At 43.3% G+C, this 18,825-nt stretch overlaps 1 protein-coding gene across 4 annotated transcripts in view; it reads left to right on the forward strand.

The window, feature by feature from the left end:
* The window catches only part of ADCY9 (adenylate cyclase 9), an 87,818-nt gene extending 76,588 nt beyond the window's left edge, over positions 1-11,230 (forward strand). For 3 of the 4 annotated variants that reach the window (XM_062635542.1, XM_062635555.1, XM_062635559.1), the window contains 2 exons: positions 1,133-1,174; positions 8,209-11,230. In XM_062635542.1, coding sequence (XP_062491526.1) covers positions 1,133-1,174; positions 8,209-9,397 — 1,231 coding nt within the window. In that variant the 3' untranslated portion in view covers positions 9,398-11,230. The remainder of the gene's footprint in view (positions 1-1,132; positions 1,175-8,208) is intronic. The other variant, XM_062635546.1, reaches the window with a different exon arrangement.
* Positions 11,231-18,825: the final 7,595 nt, after the last annotated feature.

Consider the following 18,825-nt stretch of genomic DNA (forward strand, 5'->3'; position numbering starts at 1 on the left):
CATGAAAAAACAGCAAACCAAACAGAGTTTGCAGATAACATGTTTTGTGTGGGCGTTCAGCTTTTAATCCCCTCTTCAAGTATCTTCAGTGGTCTCTTTAAATCTTGATCAGATTTGTATAAAAAAGGGCAGGGAGAATAAAAATCACCCTTTATTCACATCTGTAAGTTGGGAAGTGGCTGTAAGGGTTATAGGAAGAAAGTTCTTCCTTGGGAAAAAAAATAAGCTGAAAGTAAAGTCAGTTGACAAATGGTTTCCTTGGTCATATTAGACTAAACCTGTGATTTGAAGAGGTGTGACCATTAATGGGCAAAGTACAGAAATCAGGGAACGTATTGTTATTTCATCTTGAAAAAATAAATATTTAAAATAACAGCTGTTCAACTGCAGGACTGACAAAATGATATATAGAATTGATCATGAAGAAAAACAGTACAGGTTGAATTAACAAGACCCATAACTTTGGTTTGTTAATAATAACTTTTTTGTTCCTCTCCTGTCATTACTCTGGATAATGCGTAATTGGAGCTTTGTGAGCATCACAGGCAAATAAATCCATGCTGCAGATTTCTTTACTTTTTCCAAAAGTAATCAATCTTGAGAGTTGTAATACGTGACTGTGATAGAGAAATTGCAATACAAGTAAACACAAAAGTTGCTTGAACTACTGAATGATTTTCTGTAATTGCATTTTCAAAAACAGGCTCCACATTTGTTTGGGAAGTGGTTGTTGGCTTGGTTTGTTGGTTTTTTTTTTTAAACTTTTATTGTGTGGTCAGATAAGATGAAGCCATGAGTGAGTTTTAGAGTTCTGAAATTGGTTTTTCATGTTGCCAAGGTAAGATTGGATTGTTTAACACTTACTTGATAACGCAGTCAAGTTGATGCCTGTTACATCTGTTACTCTTTAGGGATGTTTGTATCTCTGTGTGACTAGTTGCTTTTTCCAAGCAAAAAGTGCAGCGAAGTCCCATTCAAACAAAGTTTGTCTGAAGCTGATCAAGCATGCAGTGTGATTACTGGTCCTGCAGTCTATGTAATAGAAAAGTTTAAAATGATAACTGGAATTCTGACAGGGTGCTTTGTTTATTGCTTTAACTTTCCTTCTGAAATCAATGCATTTTTATTTCAGCTCCATGGAAACTTTTCATCTAGATTTGGCACAGAATTTTAGGTAAGCTTTATATTAAATTACTGTCTTTATGTTTAGGGATAGAAAAATTTCCAGTCAGTTATATGTAGCAAAACTTTGCTGTGGTAATACACGTGGGAATTCAACAAATTGTTTGAGCAAGTTGTGCTTAAGCTCCTTGTGTATGTAATTTTCTTTGCAGGGGACTTGGATATGACCAAAAATCATCAGAGAGCTGACGCTGCAGTCACTGAGTTATATAATGTTGTTTTCTTTCAGAATTTGATTTCTAGGAACTAGAACTATGGAGGAGCTATAAAATACCATCTGTTTTTGTAGTAGTAGCAGTTTTTAAAGCATTATCTGTACATCATGAGCTATTTATTTTATTTCCTTGGTTGATTTGCACCATCCAGAAGCGTTCTGAGTTGGATGCTATCCACAGCTTGCCAGGTGAGAATTTTCTGTGGTAGAGGAGCTTCAGCTGAAAATGCTGTCTGTGAAGCCAGCTGCCTTCACTTGGGATGAGCAGCGCTGGTGATGACAGTCTGGGTGCTGTCTGCCCCCCTGAGCTCACTTAGGCAGAATTGCAAGGCATATCCTTGGGAGCAAATGAGATTTTAGCCCTCAGATTTCAAAACAAACACACACCAATCTTTTCTTGGGTTATTAATAGCCCCTTATAAGTACACATGTTTGAGATTTGCTCTGATTGTTTCAGTGTGGAATTTCGCCCGGTTTTATTGCAAGTTTTGCATTTTCAAACTTTTTGTTGGTCTCTGCTATTAAGAAAGTAGTGTTTGCTAATTACAAGTTTGGGGCAGTGATGGGGCAATGTTGTACTTGATGGAATTAACAACTCTGAATACATGAGTCAGTAATTAATGTAAACAAATGTGTTTTGAGGTGTGTGTCTCTTTTACTGGCAGTATGTATCAAAACAAGTACCTTTTAAAAAAAGCCATCTACATGAATGTTGTGGTAGTTTAGAAAATGTGTTTAGAGAAGTTTAGAAATGTTTTAGAAAACATTTGTTTAGGAAAGTTATTACAGAGAGGTGATAACTGTGCTTTCACACTGGATATTTATTCACCAAGAAGTCAGCACTTACTACAGTGTTGAGGGGTTTGTTTGTTTGGTTTTAACACGGGTTTTCCTTTTTGTGTGGCTTTGATTCATGAAAGATAACTTAATTTTCATAACAGAATTCCAGTTCACTAAGTCCAGAATGGCAAGTTAAAGCCAAAAGAACAGAGGTGGCCTGAGGTTTTTTTTGTTTTGGTTTGGGTTTGTTCGGGTTGTTTTTGTTTTTAACTAAAACATTGAAGGGAATATTAAAGCATCACTGATTATGTGGTGTACAATGTACAAAATATTAAAGGTGATCACTGCAGTAATGTCTTAGGATTAGCCTGAGCGTGGATCCTTAGTGGTTTATTATGAGTTTGTGAAATCACCAAACCTTTTATGCTGCTCAGAATTACAAATATCTTGCCCAAGCACTGACAACAGCTTAGTTAGCTCCTGTCTAGCTGCTGATCACTTCTAAATGATAAATTCTGCCTTAACTAGTTGACAGCCCAGTCTTCTGTTCAGTGACTGTTTGTACATCATCATTTGTTAGAAATCTGTCAAAAAAAAAAAAGCTATCGAGCATTGTTTGCATGCAAATATTTTTCTTCCATAAATAATCATATAACTTTCAACTGATGACAAGTACAGGTAAGAAACCAAACCAAGCAGCAGATGTTGCTGCAAGCAGTCATGGAGTACACTCTGCCTACTGTACAAATTCTGGCTTGCCAGCTAAAGGCCAAATAATGCAGTGACCAAAATATCTCTCTCATTAAACACTTCTAAACTTCATTTTTAACTTTTTATTCTGAGATGTACTAGATTTGTATTTTGTCACTCTTTCAGTTGGGGGAAAAATCCATGTCTATAGTGCACAAGTTAATACTTTACAGCGCTCGCTGTTGTGTATGTCAGCAGTGGTTTTGTCAGGTTAATTGGCCACTGTCTCTGTTGTAAAGCAGGAATTGCACCAGTTCAGTGTGATCTTTGTTAACAGTCCGGGCTCCACTGAACTAAACCAACCCAAATTCGTAAATTAACACAATCCTTCAAAGTGCTGGGAGTTAAAGAGAGAACTAAGAGTTAGTCCTATTCGATTTCTATGATTAATTTGCAACAGAATTTGGCTTCTCTTTTCAGGGATCTTTTAAATGCATTATTGTTTACCACAGTTCTAGTGTTGTGTGCAAACAGAATTTCCCCTTTCTCCTGGTGATGGAATAATACAAAGTTGAAACTCCCTTATCTTAACAAACTGGTTTGCTGTTGCTTTCTTACTGAAATAAATAAGGTTCCTTGCTCACTTCAGTCAGCATACAAGTTCCTTCTGTGTTCCAGGAGGGCCAAACAGACTTACTTGTTTTGCATGCCTTTAATGAGGTTATTCCCGCTTCTTGATCAAGAATTGAGATAATAATTAATGTTGTGTGGGAAGGAAGTCTTATTGGTAACGAAGTCTTAGCACAAAGTTCAACTCTGGACTGTCCACACTGTGCTCAGTAAATCAAAATATGGAATTTGCCCTGTTTTACAAACAGATGAGCTCTTTAGTCCCAGAGTGATACAACCATAAGCTTTGTCTTTTAAGCAGGAAATATTTCTTGTTCACATTAATTTCTTAGAGCAGGTAGAGTGTATTGTTTTCTAGTTTGTGACCACTCAAGGAGGAACACCGATAGGCCACTTGAGGTGGGTTTTTTTATAGCCATCCATTACATGTTCTTCATCAAAAGTAGCACTTTGATTTCCCTTTTTCACACTGTTCCACCATAGCGTTACTCTTTAAGATTTAGCAAGCATGCATCCTCTTTAAATACAGCAAGATATCCAAATCCAAACATAGGTTACTGGCTCAGAAGCAGAATAGCTTTCCAAAAATCTTTGTAAGTGGAAAGCCATTATCTTTGTGATTTGTGATCAAGCCAAAGGAGATTCTATCTCCGGAGCTCTCACTTGTTCCATGCTCAACACACAGCCTGGATGAAGATGCCAAGTTAATAGTTAGGTGTCTGTGCCAGGAAGCACTTCACCAGTTTGACTTAAAGGAACATAGTCGGCTTAAGATTTCAATTTGCATGATTTTTAAAATCCGTTTTCTGCTGCAGCAACTCATAAAAAGTAGATCTTAAAAAGATTTGGGTGGGGTGTGATCCTTTCTGTTATAGGTATGTGCAGGGGTTCTTTTTCCTTCTTTTCATTCTGAGAGGTGGTTTCAGGTCACCTTTGCTAACTGACTGTGTAAGATGATTTATAGTCCTGTAGGTCTTGAAATCTGCAACATCCAGAAATTCGATTTCCAAATGAGTAAGATGCAATTGCTCTCTCCTTCAGGCTGGCATCTCGTGGCTTTCTGTCCTAATGCTTGTAGCAGTCCCACTGTGATCAGAAATGCCTGCTCTGGAAAAGATACTGCACCTTCTTTTTTGAGATACTAACCCATTACCTTATTAATGAAATCAGGTCAGCTCACAAGTGAGGCACTTGATTCACATGCAGATCTCTACGGTTGTACACCCACATGGGAAATAAGGTCAGGTCAGCGCTGGAGGAGATGACTGAGTGCTTGCAGATGCCAGTACTTGAGGAGTGGTGAATGAGAGGCAGCAGTTTCTTCTTAAAAGGCAGATCTTGTGTTCAACACAAGCCACTTTTTGTAACAGAATTGGTGATGCTTGCCTAATACATTTAAGAGGAATTCAAGTACTTTGAGGAACATTTTGTACAACAAACTGTAAATAAAAAGCTTTTAATGACTTAAATAAATCCCTGTGGCAGGGATGTTTGATGTTAGAGCAGATTATCTGGATCAGACTCATACTCTCAAAGGGGTAACATGTCCTTGCTCAGGTCCTCTAGCAAATCTCATCTCACAAGATACAGAAAATAATGAACTGTTCTGAAAAGAACCTGAATCATGCTCCTCAACCAAGATTCATTCCTCACCTTCTCCAGGCTTACTTATTTTCTATGCTCTCTTACTTATCCTCTCCTCATTGTGTTTTATAAGCCCATCGAATGGGAGGATGCTTTGCCACCTGCAAAATAGGTAGCAAGAATTGTATTTCAGGAATTGTTACGTGTTACATTCTAGTCACTAACAACTTAGCCTTTGTCTTAGTGTCTGACTTGTCTTTCTAGGGAGAAAATCAATAGGTTCATGGCAAAGGTTCAGTTGAGAAAAGTAGTTGTCAGGGAGAAAGGAAGAAAAGGAAGGAGTCTTAGTATAGCAACAAACCAGCAATTATGGGAACCTGACTGTAGGGACCTACTTAGTGAGTTAGGAGTAATCTGCTCCTTTCATTCTTCCCCTGTGTTTTTTTTAAATGCAAGCCAATAAAATTAATCTCCTGGGAGAAGTATATTTGTGGTTGAAAGTATATTTATGTGTATTTATGGAAGTATATTGAAAGTATATTTATGGTTGAAAACAAAAGCAGTAATTTCCAACAAAATATGCGGTTTTATCTTTAATCTGAAATTCAACCTGTGAGCTCTCTGGTGTAAATATTTTACTTAGGGAAATTTTTTCTCCTACAGGGTTACTCTGATAAGAGCTAATGAATATAAATGAAGACCATAGCACCTAAAGATGTATTCAGAGACTGTGCACATTCATCTGTTTCACAACTCTGCTATGGTTTTGCTTCATTGTGCTTGTTTTTTGTCAATCAAATATTGGAGAATGAACATTCAGAAAAAGAAACTGAGCCCATAATATAGCTCCATTGCTAAAGTGTCTGCTTCCATTTCAGAAGTGGAAGTGTCCTACACGGGCATAAAGAAACAAATTGAACTTAGAAATGCTTTCGTATGTTACAGAAACAAATTCAGTTGTCTTCAGCTGCTGCTACACTTGTGCTTTGAGTTTTAATCATAGAATCATAGAATAGTTAGGGTTGGAAAGGACCTTAAGATCATCTAGTTCCAACCCCCCTGCCATGGGCAGGGACACCTCACACTAAACCATATCACACAAGGCCTTGTCCAACCTGGTCCTGAACGCTGCCAGGGATGGAGCATTCACAACCTCCCTGGGCAACCTATTTCAGTGCCTCGCCACCCTAACAGGAAAGAATTTCCTCCTTATATCCAATCTAAACTTCCCCTGTTTAAGTTTTAACCCATTACCCCTTGTCCTATCACTACAGTCCCTAATGAAGAGTCCCTCCCCAGCATCCCTATAGGCCCCCTTCAGATACTGGAAGGCTGCTATGAGGTCTCCACGCAGCCTTCTCTTCTCCAGACTGAACAGCCCCAACTTTCTCAGCCTGTCTTCATACAGGAGGTGCTCCAGTCCCCTGATCATCCTCGTGGCCCTTCTCTGGACTTGTTCCAACCATTCCCTGTCCTTTTTATGTTGAGGACACCAGAACTGCACACAATACTCCAGGTGAGGTCTCACAAGAGCAGAGCAGAGGGGCAGGATCACCTCCTTCGACCTGCTGGTCATGCTCCTTTTGATGCAGCCCAGGATACGGTTGGCTTTCTGGGCTGCGAGTGCACACTGAAGCCGGCTCATGTTCATTTTCTCATCGACCAACACCCCCAAGTCTTTCTCTGCAGGGCTGCTCTGAATCTCTTCTTTGCTCAGCCTGTAGCTGTGCCTGGGATTGCTCCGACCCAGGTGTAGGACCTTGCACTTGGCATGGTTAAGCTTCATGAGGCATCAGCCCACCTCACAAGCGTGTCGAGGTCCCTCTGGATAGCATTCCTTCCCTCCGCTGTATCAACCGAACCACACAGCTTGGTGTCATCAGCAAACTTGCTGAGGGCGCACTCAATCCCACTGTCCATGTCAGCGACGAAGAGGTTAAACAAGACTGGTCCCAGCATACCTTCATAAGAAAAATCCACATAGACACTGAAGAGACGGATTGTCTTTCTGTGTGTCAGGGAGAAAGTTTGATGCAATGCCTTCCCTTATCAAACCATTTCTTTAATGTGAAGAATTTCAGCATGTGTCTGCTCATATCAGATCTCGAGCTTTGGCATTATTTTATAGAAAACTTGCAGTGAAGAGACTCCAGGAATCACTTCATGCCAGTCTGTCTGGGTTCAGACTTAGCTTCTAGAATCACATAGGTGATGTCTCCTCAGAGGAAATTTGTGGCTGCATCTCTTCAGAAAGTTGAGCTGTAGACTGCAGATGTCTCCTTGTTAAGGGTGGTTTGGCACTGGAAGTACACGCCATCAGTGCTTCATGATCTCAACAGGCAGTTGACGAACTGTTGGAAGGATTTGAAAGCCTGTTCTGGAGCTATGTGAGACATGGGTGGTTTAATTTTTTTTTAATTTTTTTTTCTTTTTTTTTGGTTTTGGCACTTTGAGAAACTTTCTGTCTCCACCATAAAAAGCTTCAGTGATTATAATGTACAAAAGGTGTCAACCCAGAGCTCCATATTGTTCACTTTCATGCAGTTCTCCATGAAGTGTTTTGTACAGGGTTATCTACTTCCCAAACCTTCATGTGTTAACATTAAAGGCATACTGCAAAGGTCTTTGACGAGGAAACAAGGGAAAGGCACTAGGAGTATAAAGCAGATGTTTCTGAATATTGGAGGCGATACAAAGAAAGATAAATTCCCCAAAATGTATGGACACCCCTCATATAAACGTGTATGTGCACGCATATCACTCATAACACATACAGAGGCATTTTTAAATACATATTTACTTGTAGTGCTTTTAGTTGTATATTTAGATATAATGATAACTGTTTCCTTGGTGACTGCTGCACAGGCCAGGCAATTTCTGTGTTGCTGAACCTGATGATAACCCTTTAAGGAAGTACTCAACAAGTACTTTAACAATAAAATTAATTCTTTAGCATGCCTAACAGCAGATAAAGTTATCTAAGCATATTTTACAACTTAGTATGTAATGTACACTGCCTATACTTCTTTTTCTAGCAAAGAATGCCTTTGCTAGATAGGATACGGAGCAGAAATGGCAATGCCCTAACTGCATTTTTAAACACACCTTTCATGTTCTTCTGCTTCCAGCTCCAGAAAGAGTCCATGCAACAGTTCGGTGCCAAATAACATGAAGAGGCCAGCAGACCTGATTGGCCAAGAAGTGGTTTTGGTTTCCTTCCTTCTCCTCCTCCTGGTCTGGTTTCTGAATCGAGAGTTTGAGGTCAGTTACCGTCTCCACTACCACGGAGATGTGGAGGCCGACCTTCATCGCACCAAAATTCAGAGCATGAGGGATCAAGCAGACTGGTTGCTGAGGAATATTATTCCATACCACGTGGCTGAGCAGCTGAAGGTGTCCCAGAGCTATTCCAAAAACCATGACAGTGGCGGAGTAATCTTTGCAAGTATTGTGAATTTCAGCGAGTTCTATGAAGAGAACTACGAAGGAGGCAAAGAGTGCTACAGAGTCTTGAATGAATTGATTGGGGATTTTGATGAGCTGCTGAGCAAACCACATTACAGCAGCATTGAGAAAATCAAAACAATTGGGGCAACCTATATGGCTGCTTCAGGACTGAACACCTCTCAGTGTCAGGACAACAACCATCCCCACGGACATTTGCAGACCCTTTTTGAATTTGCCAAAGAAATGATGCGAGTGGTGGATGACTTCAACAACAACATGCTGTGGTTTAATTTTAAACTTCGGATTGGCTTTAACCACGGCCCCCTCACTGCTGGGGTCATTGGCACCACCAAGTTGTTGTATGACATTTGGGGTGACACTGTGAACATTGCTAGCAGAATGGACACCACTGGCGTCGAGTGTCGTATACAGGTGAGTGAGGAGAGCTACCGCATCTTAAGCAAGATGGGGTATGACTTTGACTATCGAGGGACAGTCAATGTGAAGGGGAAAGGTCAGATGAAGACCTACCTTTACCCAAAATGCATGGACAATGGGATTGTGCCACATCATCAGTTGTCTATATCTCCAGACATTCGGGTTCAAGTGGATGGCAGCATCGGGCGATCTCCAACGGATGAGATTGCCAACCTGGTGCCTTCTGTACAAAATTCTGATAAGGTAGCCCATGGCACAGATAACTCAGAAACCAAGGACATCCTTCCTTCCGCCAAGAAGCCCCAGAAAGACATGGTGAAAGCAGAGGAGAGGTGCAGGTTTGGCAAAGCCGCGGAGAAGACTGACTGCGAGGAAGTGGGAACTGAGGAGGTCAATGAACTGACAAAGCTAAATATCTCTAAGAGTGTATGATGCACTGTCAGAGTTGCATGAAGTGCTCTGTCAATAGAAACACAAAGACATTTGCAATTGGCAGTTTTCTTTTTCAAGAGAGACCTTCTGAACACCTGGGTTGTACGTTTGTTTTCATTTCAGCGCCTGGTGCTGTGTGGATCACAGCTCTTCAGGGCTTGTTTTCATCCATCTCTCTCCTCCATGCCCCAAATCACATCCCAAGCTCCCCAGCTCCCTGTGCAACCATCTTAAGCTGAGTAGAGGATATTAAGTGCCTTCAGATATACTCCATTGGACTCCCTGTCAAGGTACAGAGGCCCCAAGTGAAATCATAGCTTTGGGTATTTATCTAATTTTAGAGAAAAGAAAAGCTGTGGTTATATCATTTTTATTGTTGTTTCTCACAAAACACTTTTTTTGGCTAATGCAACTCCTTGGGTTTTTTATATCTCTCTGAACAATGTTTTACTGTTATCAGACCTTTTGTATGTAAACACACAGACAAATGTGCATGTATCTACCATATGAGACTGACATAAAGTGCCAGTAACATACGAGAAAAGAATGTCTTGGAGAGGGGGTGACACAATTTGACTTTGTGTTGGGCTGGAGGAGGAGTTCTGGAGTGGCTCAACATTTAGTTGGAGTAGGCTAAAAATCTGCTGTAGCTTTTCTTCTCCTGTACCAATGCTTTCTTCAACCTTAATGTGCCATTGTGTGCTTTGGATACACTTCTTTTCCATATAGCCAATGAGTTACTGATGTGGGAATGGAATAAGGGTTTGGACATCGCCAGCTCTGAGGACAGGTTTCCAGAAGCAGATGAGTGACCACGTGAGTGTTACAATTCATGTCTTAATGAGTCTAACACAGTTTCATGTTAGTCAGTTAGCTGGCTGAATTTGCAAAGGTTGGTGAAGTTGGTGTCTCTAAGCTGGTCTGATTTGAGAGAGAGAGAGAGAGAAAAGTGAAATGAATGTTTGGGGAATGCCTCTATTTATTTATTTATTTTATTCCTGTTTGGGTTTTTTGTTCTGTTTTGGTTTGTTTGGGGGTTTGTGTGTGTGTATGTGTGTGTGTGTGTGTGTGTGTGTGTGTGTGTGGACGGGATCAGGACAGATGAATTGGTAATGGGTTTAATAAGAGTAATAAGATGGTGTTTCAGCCTCTTTGAACTACCAACCACACTGTGAGGATGTTACCTAGGCAATATTTGTTTCAAAGCTGGTGAAACTTCCAAAGCCACCAAATGCATTTGAGTATCCCAGCTTCCCTCTGTACTGAATCAATGGTGCTGCACAATATTTTTCAGGATTTCTCCCCCCTACACTGTGCTTTTGCAGCAGGGAATGGAACAGCATGCTCCCTGTGTGCCACTGAAAACAGGAAGAGGGAAAAGAGTCCTTTCTAGTGAGCTGAGAAGCACAACAATTTCCCAGTCCTGCAGGTGACTCTGTGCAGGTCCCTGGGACTGGAGACCTGCGGGAGCACAGGAAACTGCTTGCACGGAGGGGCCTGCAGGACAGGGGCATTAGACTATACCAGTTTGCCCTCTGCATGCTTCCATCACCTCCTTCGCTTACATTTGATGCCCTTTAGGTAATGTTAATTATTCAGCTATTCCAGTTCAGCCAACTCCTTGTGACACCAAATAAAATGAAAGAACTTTTATGCCCAAAGTAAGTTCATTAGTTGGGGAGGAGCTGGTGAGATGCAATGCTGTGCTGTCTGCAGGTTGGTGTGGGGTTTAATTCTTTGTTTTCATCTGAACTAAAGTCAGAATATATTGATACTCCTTGTTATTCCCTATGTGATTTTTGGAGTTTGAGTAATAAATATATACATTGTGAAGTTCCTATTCAGCTATTTGAGATCCATCTACACTCCAGTTAGCGTAGAGCCCTTGAAGCCTGTGTCAAATGTAAATCTGAGATTTCTGGGTCAGACTCTGCACACTGTTCTCACAAAAGCTGCTGTTTATGCATGTCTAAATTGTGCTTGATAGAAAAGCTATTTAAAATTAATCTGACTTGCTCAGTCTGCCAGCATACAAAACAAGCAGGAGATACTCCTTCCCATACCCTTTGCCACAGATGCTGTAGCCTGTCTGGGGGCTCTTCGTGATGGGCAACAATATAAGATTTTTATTAGTGCACAGTTTTACAACAGCCTTCCTTCTCTGTAGACTGAAACTAGCCCCCTTCTGACCCCATCCCTGTAGCGGGTTGCACTTCCAACTTTCAGGTAGTATAATTCTGCAAATACCTCTTGTATCTGAAGAATGTATTCTTGAAACCATTTTTAGGGTTCTTGTTTGAGTTACATGTGTGTCAGTATTCCTTTTCTTACAGTAGAGGAGTTAGCGTGGTCCAGAATTGTTTACATGCCTTCTAGTGTTACATTAGTGTCTTCAAGTCATTCAAACCTTTCTCCCTTTGACTTCTTTCTCCTAGTTTTATAGATGACCCTACCTAGCATTTCTCTCTCATTGATCTGCTGTTTGCAGTGGCAGAGTCCAGTTGAGATGTGCCAGCTTCTTGTGTGAAACACTGCACAATAACTAAACTTCCACCAGCAGCCCTGCATCCAGTGAGAGTTTTGCACCCTGTGATTAAACCTGAAGGGAGAAGGTGCTGGAGTAGGGCCCTGCACCAAGAGCACCTTCCTTCCCCTTAATGAAGCAATGCACTGCAGAATGCAAAGCCTCATCATCCAGCCTATAGAGCAAATACTGTTCCTGTGCTGTTGTGGTATGGTGCTGCGGGAGGATTGTTGGGTTTATAGTAATTGGAATACCAGGAAAAAAAGATAGCAGGGCCTCTTTTTTTGTGGCACTGAGCAAATAAAGTGACTGAGGACAGGAGTATTAGTGGACTCTGAAATTAAGGGCTGTTCTCTGCTCTGGGAACTGCTGGCCGCGTTACTCTGCTTTAACTCTGAAGTTGGGAAAAAAGTCAGAAAAAGCTGAGTAACTGGTGGTTCCCCTCTGCTTATTGCCACCAGGAGAGCAGCAAGTGTTCAACACCTGAGACTGCAGATCTTCTTTCAGAGGTTTGAAATCTTCCCTTTAATGCAGCATAGTAAGGAAATGGAGAAGCTCACAGCTTATGGTTTGGTGGATAGTCAAATCTTCCCAGGCACAAGGAACAAGGAGATACCTGTTTTCTGTTGTAAAACAGTGGGAGATGAACCTTTCCACCTTCCCTTTACACCTGTGAAGAGATGTCCCAATACTCGTCATTAAAATTGCCTCCAGAGTCAGTTTTACCTTGTGCACTACTGCATTCCTCTCTGCAGCCGTGACACGTGTGTGCTTGTGGGAGGCCATGAGCAAAGTTCATGTCATTAAAATCTCTTCTGTGCTTGTTGAGTTAGTGCCAGCACAGTTCAAACACCATGTAAGGGTTGAGGAGTTGGCCAGGCACCTGGAAGTGTATTCTGCAGGAACAGTCAGTGCATGGCTGTGCTTCCTGTTCACAGGGTGGTTTAATGGTGATGATTTTAAACTTATCCAGAGAACGGGGGTCAGGAAGATTGCTGGGTATTTGCTAGCCCCATGTTGCCTCCTGCCACAGCTCACTTACGGGAGCCGCTCTAGAGCGTAATGAGGAATATGCTGAATGTTTTCCTCAGTGTGGTCTTAATCTGCTGCTAACACACAGAACTGCTTGTTTTTCTCGCAGCTACTTCTGTGAAACAGATTTCTCATTCAAAAAAACAAGTAAATGGCATCCACCTCGATTTACTTCTGGCATTTATGATCTTGAGAAGAACAGATTTGCCTGTTACTTCCCAAGGTTTGCGGCTGTTCCCCTTTCCTGGAGGTAACGCAAGTGCTGGCACTGCTGCTCCTGCTGTGTCCTAATGCAGAATGCCAGAGGATTTCGATGTGACAAAAGGAGGTGGGGAGAGGGTGGACTCCCAAAGGGCTTCACCAAAACATAAGCATTTGGATACTCTTATTTCAGGGCTAAAACACAGAAAGGAGGTGTCCAGAGCAAAAATGAAAGGAGCTATAAACCAAACACTGTACCCACACCAGCTAAAGGAGAGTTTATTCTTCATTGAAGAGCCAAGATTTATAGTATCTAGAATTTTGAAACTGCTCCTCTAACCTGTTTCTAAAACTGTAATTCTGAATGCAACAAAAATGTTGCAAGGGAGCAGTTGTTAACTCCATGTTGTTACTTTGCAACACCATGAGAGGCTACCAGGGCTTGAGGTTGGATATGGTGGGATCAGCTCTTTACAAAGCAATCAACTTTATGCCATCAACTGTGCAGCTTGGGCGGGGGGGGGGGGGATGGTTTGCCGAATCTAGAGGCTGTGTTTGTTTTCTCCATTCTTCCCTGTTGTGGTCTCGTTTGCTCAGTCTAGATGGGATGCTGGAGTGGTTCTTGCCTCCCTGCCGCTCACCTTTGCTAAACTGTGTCTTCTGCATTGCACAGCAGCCTTTCAGCTCTGCTGCTGGCAGGTCAGGGCATCAGATGCTGCTTTTGCCGTTTGCCTCTCTAGTTTCCTAATACAATTGGGAAGAGCACGTTCGCTTTGACGCCTTTTGTCCATTTGTTTGGTCACAGTTCTCCTTGTGTTTAATTCATTTGTTCTCCTTGTGTTGTTAAGCAGCTTGGCAGAAGATGCAGAAGAGCAGCAGGCATATTCCAGTAGTTAAGCTTAAGAATTCTGTGAAAAAATTCATTTTTTCATCACACCAGAAGTGGAAAAGAAGTTTTATTACCCTGAGTTTTAGCTAATGTGCTAAAGCAGAAGAGGGGAAGGAAAAAACTCTGTGCCTATCCCAGTTACTGAAAATGTCACAGGGGTGGTTTGACTGTAAATACAGAATGATATTCATGTGAGGAGAGAGACAGTTGAGGTGGAGGTGCAGGAATCCCCCAGTGCTGTGGTGCTTACATCTCGATGCCCAGGCAGCTGTGAAAACCCAGTGGGGGTCTCGGAGTAACCCTGAGATTTGGCAAGCTGCATGTGGAACATCACTTTGGGCAGGAAAGTCATCTGTTCCAGTGGGGTTTTCCCTTTTGAGTTCTCTGTACATGCTGTATCAGTCCTTGTTTTGATTTGTAAGAGAGCAGCCTTGAAGGGAAGAACTTGAATTACTGCTTGCTGTTGCTGGGCCCGGTCTCCACTGGTGGTGATGGTATGATTGTGTGAAGCCCTGTCAAGAAGTTGGGCCTCTTTCTGCTAAATTATACCCAAAATGTAAAGGAAACTGGAGAGGTGGAAGACAAGGGTCAGCAGCAATGCAGCAGGAGGGCTGTCAGGTGCAGTGTGATGGTGAATACTTCTGGAAAGAAGCTGTCAGCTTCTCCCCTCTTGGCCTTCCCATGGTTTGTTCCGTTCTCTCCCTTTTGTCTGGCTCACTGCAACAGTGCATATTTTAATGTCCAGAAGTTGCAGTGTTCACTGACTCTGAAGAGCTGCAGAGAAGACTGGGGCTGGGAACAGTTGCTAAGATTTTAAGTTTCAGCTCTAACCACTGGTGCCCTGACCAGTTTGTCATTGACGAGGAGCAGCATTATGTGTGTCTCTGCTTTGAGCATTGGTTCTCAAATCATCTTTAGAATGAGTTAAAAAAAAAACAGTAACTTTCTCAAGTTTTTCCTTCTTTTCCTCCCTCAGTCACTCATCTCTTTACCTGTTTCTAGCTTTATGCACTGGCTAAATATAGTTTGCAGTTGAAAGATGGTTTGTATCAATTTATTGTTGAAGGATTTAAGCTCAGGGCAGCAAAGGATGCAGCATATGGTACATCTGCAGGTGTGCCCTGAGGGAAGATGCCTCTTTAGCGACTTTGAAACTTTGCTTTTGAGTGAGACCAGAGCCATTTGTCATTTACTTCTAGTATCAGCTGTATAACTCCATCTTGCTGCTGCTCCTAGAAATTGCCGGGGGGGGGGGGGTGCTGCAGTATTGTAGAATCACAGAATAGTTAGGGTTGGAAATGAGCTTAAGATCATGCAGTTCCACCCCCCCTGCCATGGCCAGGGATGCCTCACACTAGACCATGTCACCCAAGACCCTGACCAACCTGGCTTTGGATGCAGTGGTCTGCTCCATGTCACTGCATGAACCAGGCTTTGCCTACCATGCAGGTACCAGCACAGTCGCAGTGGCACCATCTAATATTTCTCTTCGTACATAGTAGTTCCAGAGTACAGTTCTGGAGTTGCCAGAGTAACCCTCTCCTGTTTAATTTCTTCTAGTTTTTGGAGATCATGTTAAAAGAGAAAGAGAGAGATGCTGAGACCGAGACTTGCTATACCCTTACTGCGAGTACTGCTTTAAACTTCCAAAGTAATAAACTCTTTAAAGCCAAGAGCCTTAACAACCCCAAACATCTGCTGAGAGACAAAACCCAGTTTTGATCTTGTGCTGAGAATCTGCTCAATGGCAGGTGTCTCCTCTGTGCGAGGAGGCAGTGGCAGTATCCAAAGATGATAAGGACCTTGGCCCCCCTCACCGAATCACCCAGGAGCAGGTAGAGAGGCTCCCCCTTTGCTCTCAGGAAAGTCACCTCTCTCCCCCAGGGCTGGTGTGGTGGCTTTTTATATCGCATTGCTCGGGAAAGCTCCTTCTTTCCATGAAACAGTATTTTTAACTGGACATAAAACGACTTCTTTGCTGGTGGCAGGGGCTGGATTCCTCTTTTCCCACCCCCAGGCTCTTTCAGTCCTGCAGCATTGAGATGGAGAAAGCAGGGATGGAGATGATGGGAAAGCTGGGTAAGTTGGGAAGGAGCTGGCCACTGAGGAGCTGCCATGTCAGTCCCACAGCAGTGCTGAGCAGCAATGGGCTCTGAGTCCTGCTGAGCTGGTGAGGTGGATGAGGTCTGGGAGCTCTGCTTCGGGAGCAGCATCCTGCTGCCCTGCTCGGCTGAGCCACTTCCCGGTCAGCCTGGTGGCGGTTGGATGCCTTTGTCAATATGTCTTCCCTCCCGGTCTCTTGGTTGTGTTTTGTGTTTCAACATCAGCAAATCTCAGCTGGTTATTAAAACTGTGCACTAGGCATCGTGCATGTCTAACCGTGGCCGGGCCACGTGGATGGTTTGGCTCAGGTCTGGGTCTGTCCCGCTGTGGTTTATACAGCATCACACCAATGCCTGACCCTGCATGAGCAGTCACTGTATGTCGAGCTGCGGTACCCAATCACCTGTAAGAAACTCTTCTGGAAGCAAGAAACTCAATCCAGGGCTGGCTTTGGTTCTCTGGGGGCTGTCGGCTGTGCAGCAGCACGGGGCCGGAACTCCTGACCACCCCCTGCTTGCTTTCGAAACAACCTCGCCAGTATCACCCAAAGCTTCAGCACTGCCTGGCCTTGCATAAGCACATGGAGATGATGTAGAAAGTGTTAATTGAGAACGTGATTGAAGTGCTACTGAATTATGAATTGAAACATTAATTGAGAGCAGTTTCCAGTTAAAAGGACAAAAAGGCAAATTAAACCATTTTGAAGTCTCTGGGTTAGCTGGAGGTGTTCTCCTCTCTGTTTTCCTTCTCTCCTGCCCCAGTGAAGCCCGTGTCCCCTTGCCTTGTCCCATCCCTACCTGCGAAAGGAGAGACCCGCTCTGTTTACACGCACCGCTGGGGGACGCGGCAGCTTCTGCTGGGGCTTTGCTGGGGATGGGGCTTCCTCGCAGCGGCTTCCCTGTAAATATTCTGCCTCCGCTTCGTTGACAAAACCGAAATGGGAAAAAGTTGTTATCTGTGAAATACTAAGCTACAAATGTACATAGATAACTGTGTATTATCTCTGGCTCCTCCCTACAGCTCTGTAATCGATTGTGTATTAAACTGGTTTACTGTATGGCAGATCATTTCACGCTATCGTAGCTGTAGAAAAGCTAAAAACGTAATTCACAATACACTATGTCAACCTGAAATTGGTTCGCTTTCTTATTTTTGCTCCAGCACGACTTCAAACACAGCCCTGGGCCGTTTGCACGTTGTGTCAAAGAATAGTTGTTGGAAGAGAAGTTTTATTCAGGCCTTTGCTTTGGATCTGGCTTTTTCCAGTGTTTCTTTGGTAAATGATGAAACCACGGAGTTAAATTATGGTGAGGTGCGTATTTAGAAGGCATTTCAAATGCGAAAGGAGTTTGCCACATAGACTTGCTGCACTTTGATGTGTTGGTTGGCAGCAAATGACTTTTGCGTTCCCAGTGCTGGTGGGGAATCCTTCCTAAATTAGGAAACAGCTGACTCCTTCCTAATTTTTCCTCATTTTAATACTGTTCTGGAGTGCTGGGAAGGGGCTGGCCCACAGCCCAGCCAGCAGCGATTTTGCAGCCATCATGTGGTCACTGCTGGCCATGGCGGGAGGTCTCAGCAGGATCTTTTCCACGTGGGGACCTTGCATTGGCCAGAATTCGGGATGAGTTTTTAAACAGTTGTTTTTCCCTTTAGTGGAGAGCACTGATGGTTGCTTCTGGAATAGCAGTGCCTTCCTTAGGTTCTCTCAATCCACTTGGAAGGTGGGGGTGAGGCACTGTTGGTCTGGAGTGTGAGCCCACAGGACAAGAAATGACTGACCAGGAGCAGCTGTCCAAGAAGAAGAGCCGTTACACTTCCAAAATCAGGATCTGTCCATGTGGAAGAGCTGAAGGTGTTGGACTGCTGTGGGCAGCTCAGCACAGTCTGTCTGCCTCCCACACATCCCTGCCTCCCTCGGAATCTCTCTTAAGCATCCCACTGTGCGTTCATTGGCCTTCACTGAGGCAGGGGGGAAATAACCTAGTGAAGCCCTGAGCCCTTCAAAGTCAGGATTTGACCTGGAGTTTGTGGTTCCCTTGGGATCTGCGCCCAGCACTTCGCTCCCTCTGCCCACTGAGACCAGTGACCTGCTGCTGGAGGTAGCTGCTGCCACCTCCTGAAGCTCTAGTCCGTCTCATCGTGCATCCTGGTGGTGGGGCTGTGCTGCAGGATGCTCCCGTGCAGGTGTCCAAGCTTCCCCTTCCCTCGTTTCCCCCGCAGCTGCAGCAGACCAAGAGCTTTGTCCTCCTGGAGTCACGGAGCCATGGAGTGCAGTTTCTCTGAGGGTGCCAGTTTATTGTTTTCCCCCATATTTTAAATAGGTTTGGGGTTTTCCACCACCATGGTAAGTACCGGAGCACATGTGTGACACGTGTGGTGCAGTTTTCTCTGCAGCAAGTGGTTGCACTGTGTTCCTTCATGCCAACCCCCATTTTCAATGCCCATAGGTGTGTGTAAGCCGTGGTTGAGTGTTCCTGGGTGTTCGCCTTTGGTTGTAGGCAAAACTTGTTCCGATGTTACCCAGCCGGGTTCCTGTTGTAGATCGTGGCAATTGTCAACTGCCAAGGGATATTTTTTAATAAATCTTATCAAAGCATTTCAAATAAAATCAGTCTGCCCATTTTCCTTTGCAGATCTGCGCTGGCTCCTCCCCAGGTCCCCCCACATTACAGTTTC

The sequence above is a fragment of the Pezoporus occidentalis genome, unplaced genomic scaffold (assembly GCF_034315485.1).
Source record: "Pezoporus occidentalis ecotype Australia unplaced genomic scaffold, CSIRO_AGI_Poc_V1 ctg113, whole genome shotgun sequence".
Taxonomy (NCBI): Eukaryota; Metazoa; Chordata; class Aves; order Psittaciformes; family Psittacidae; genus Pezoporus; species Pezoporus occidentalis.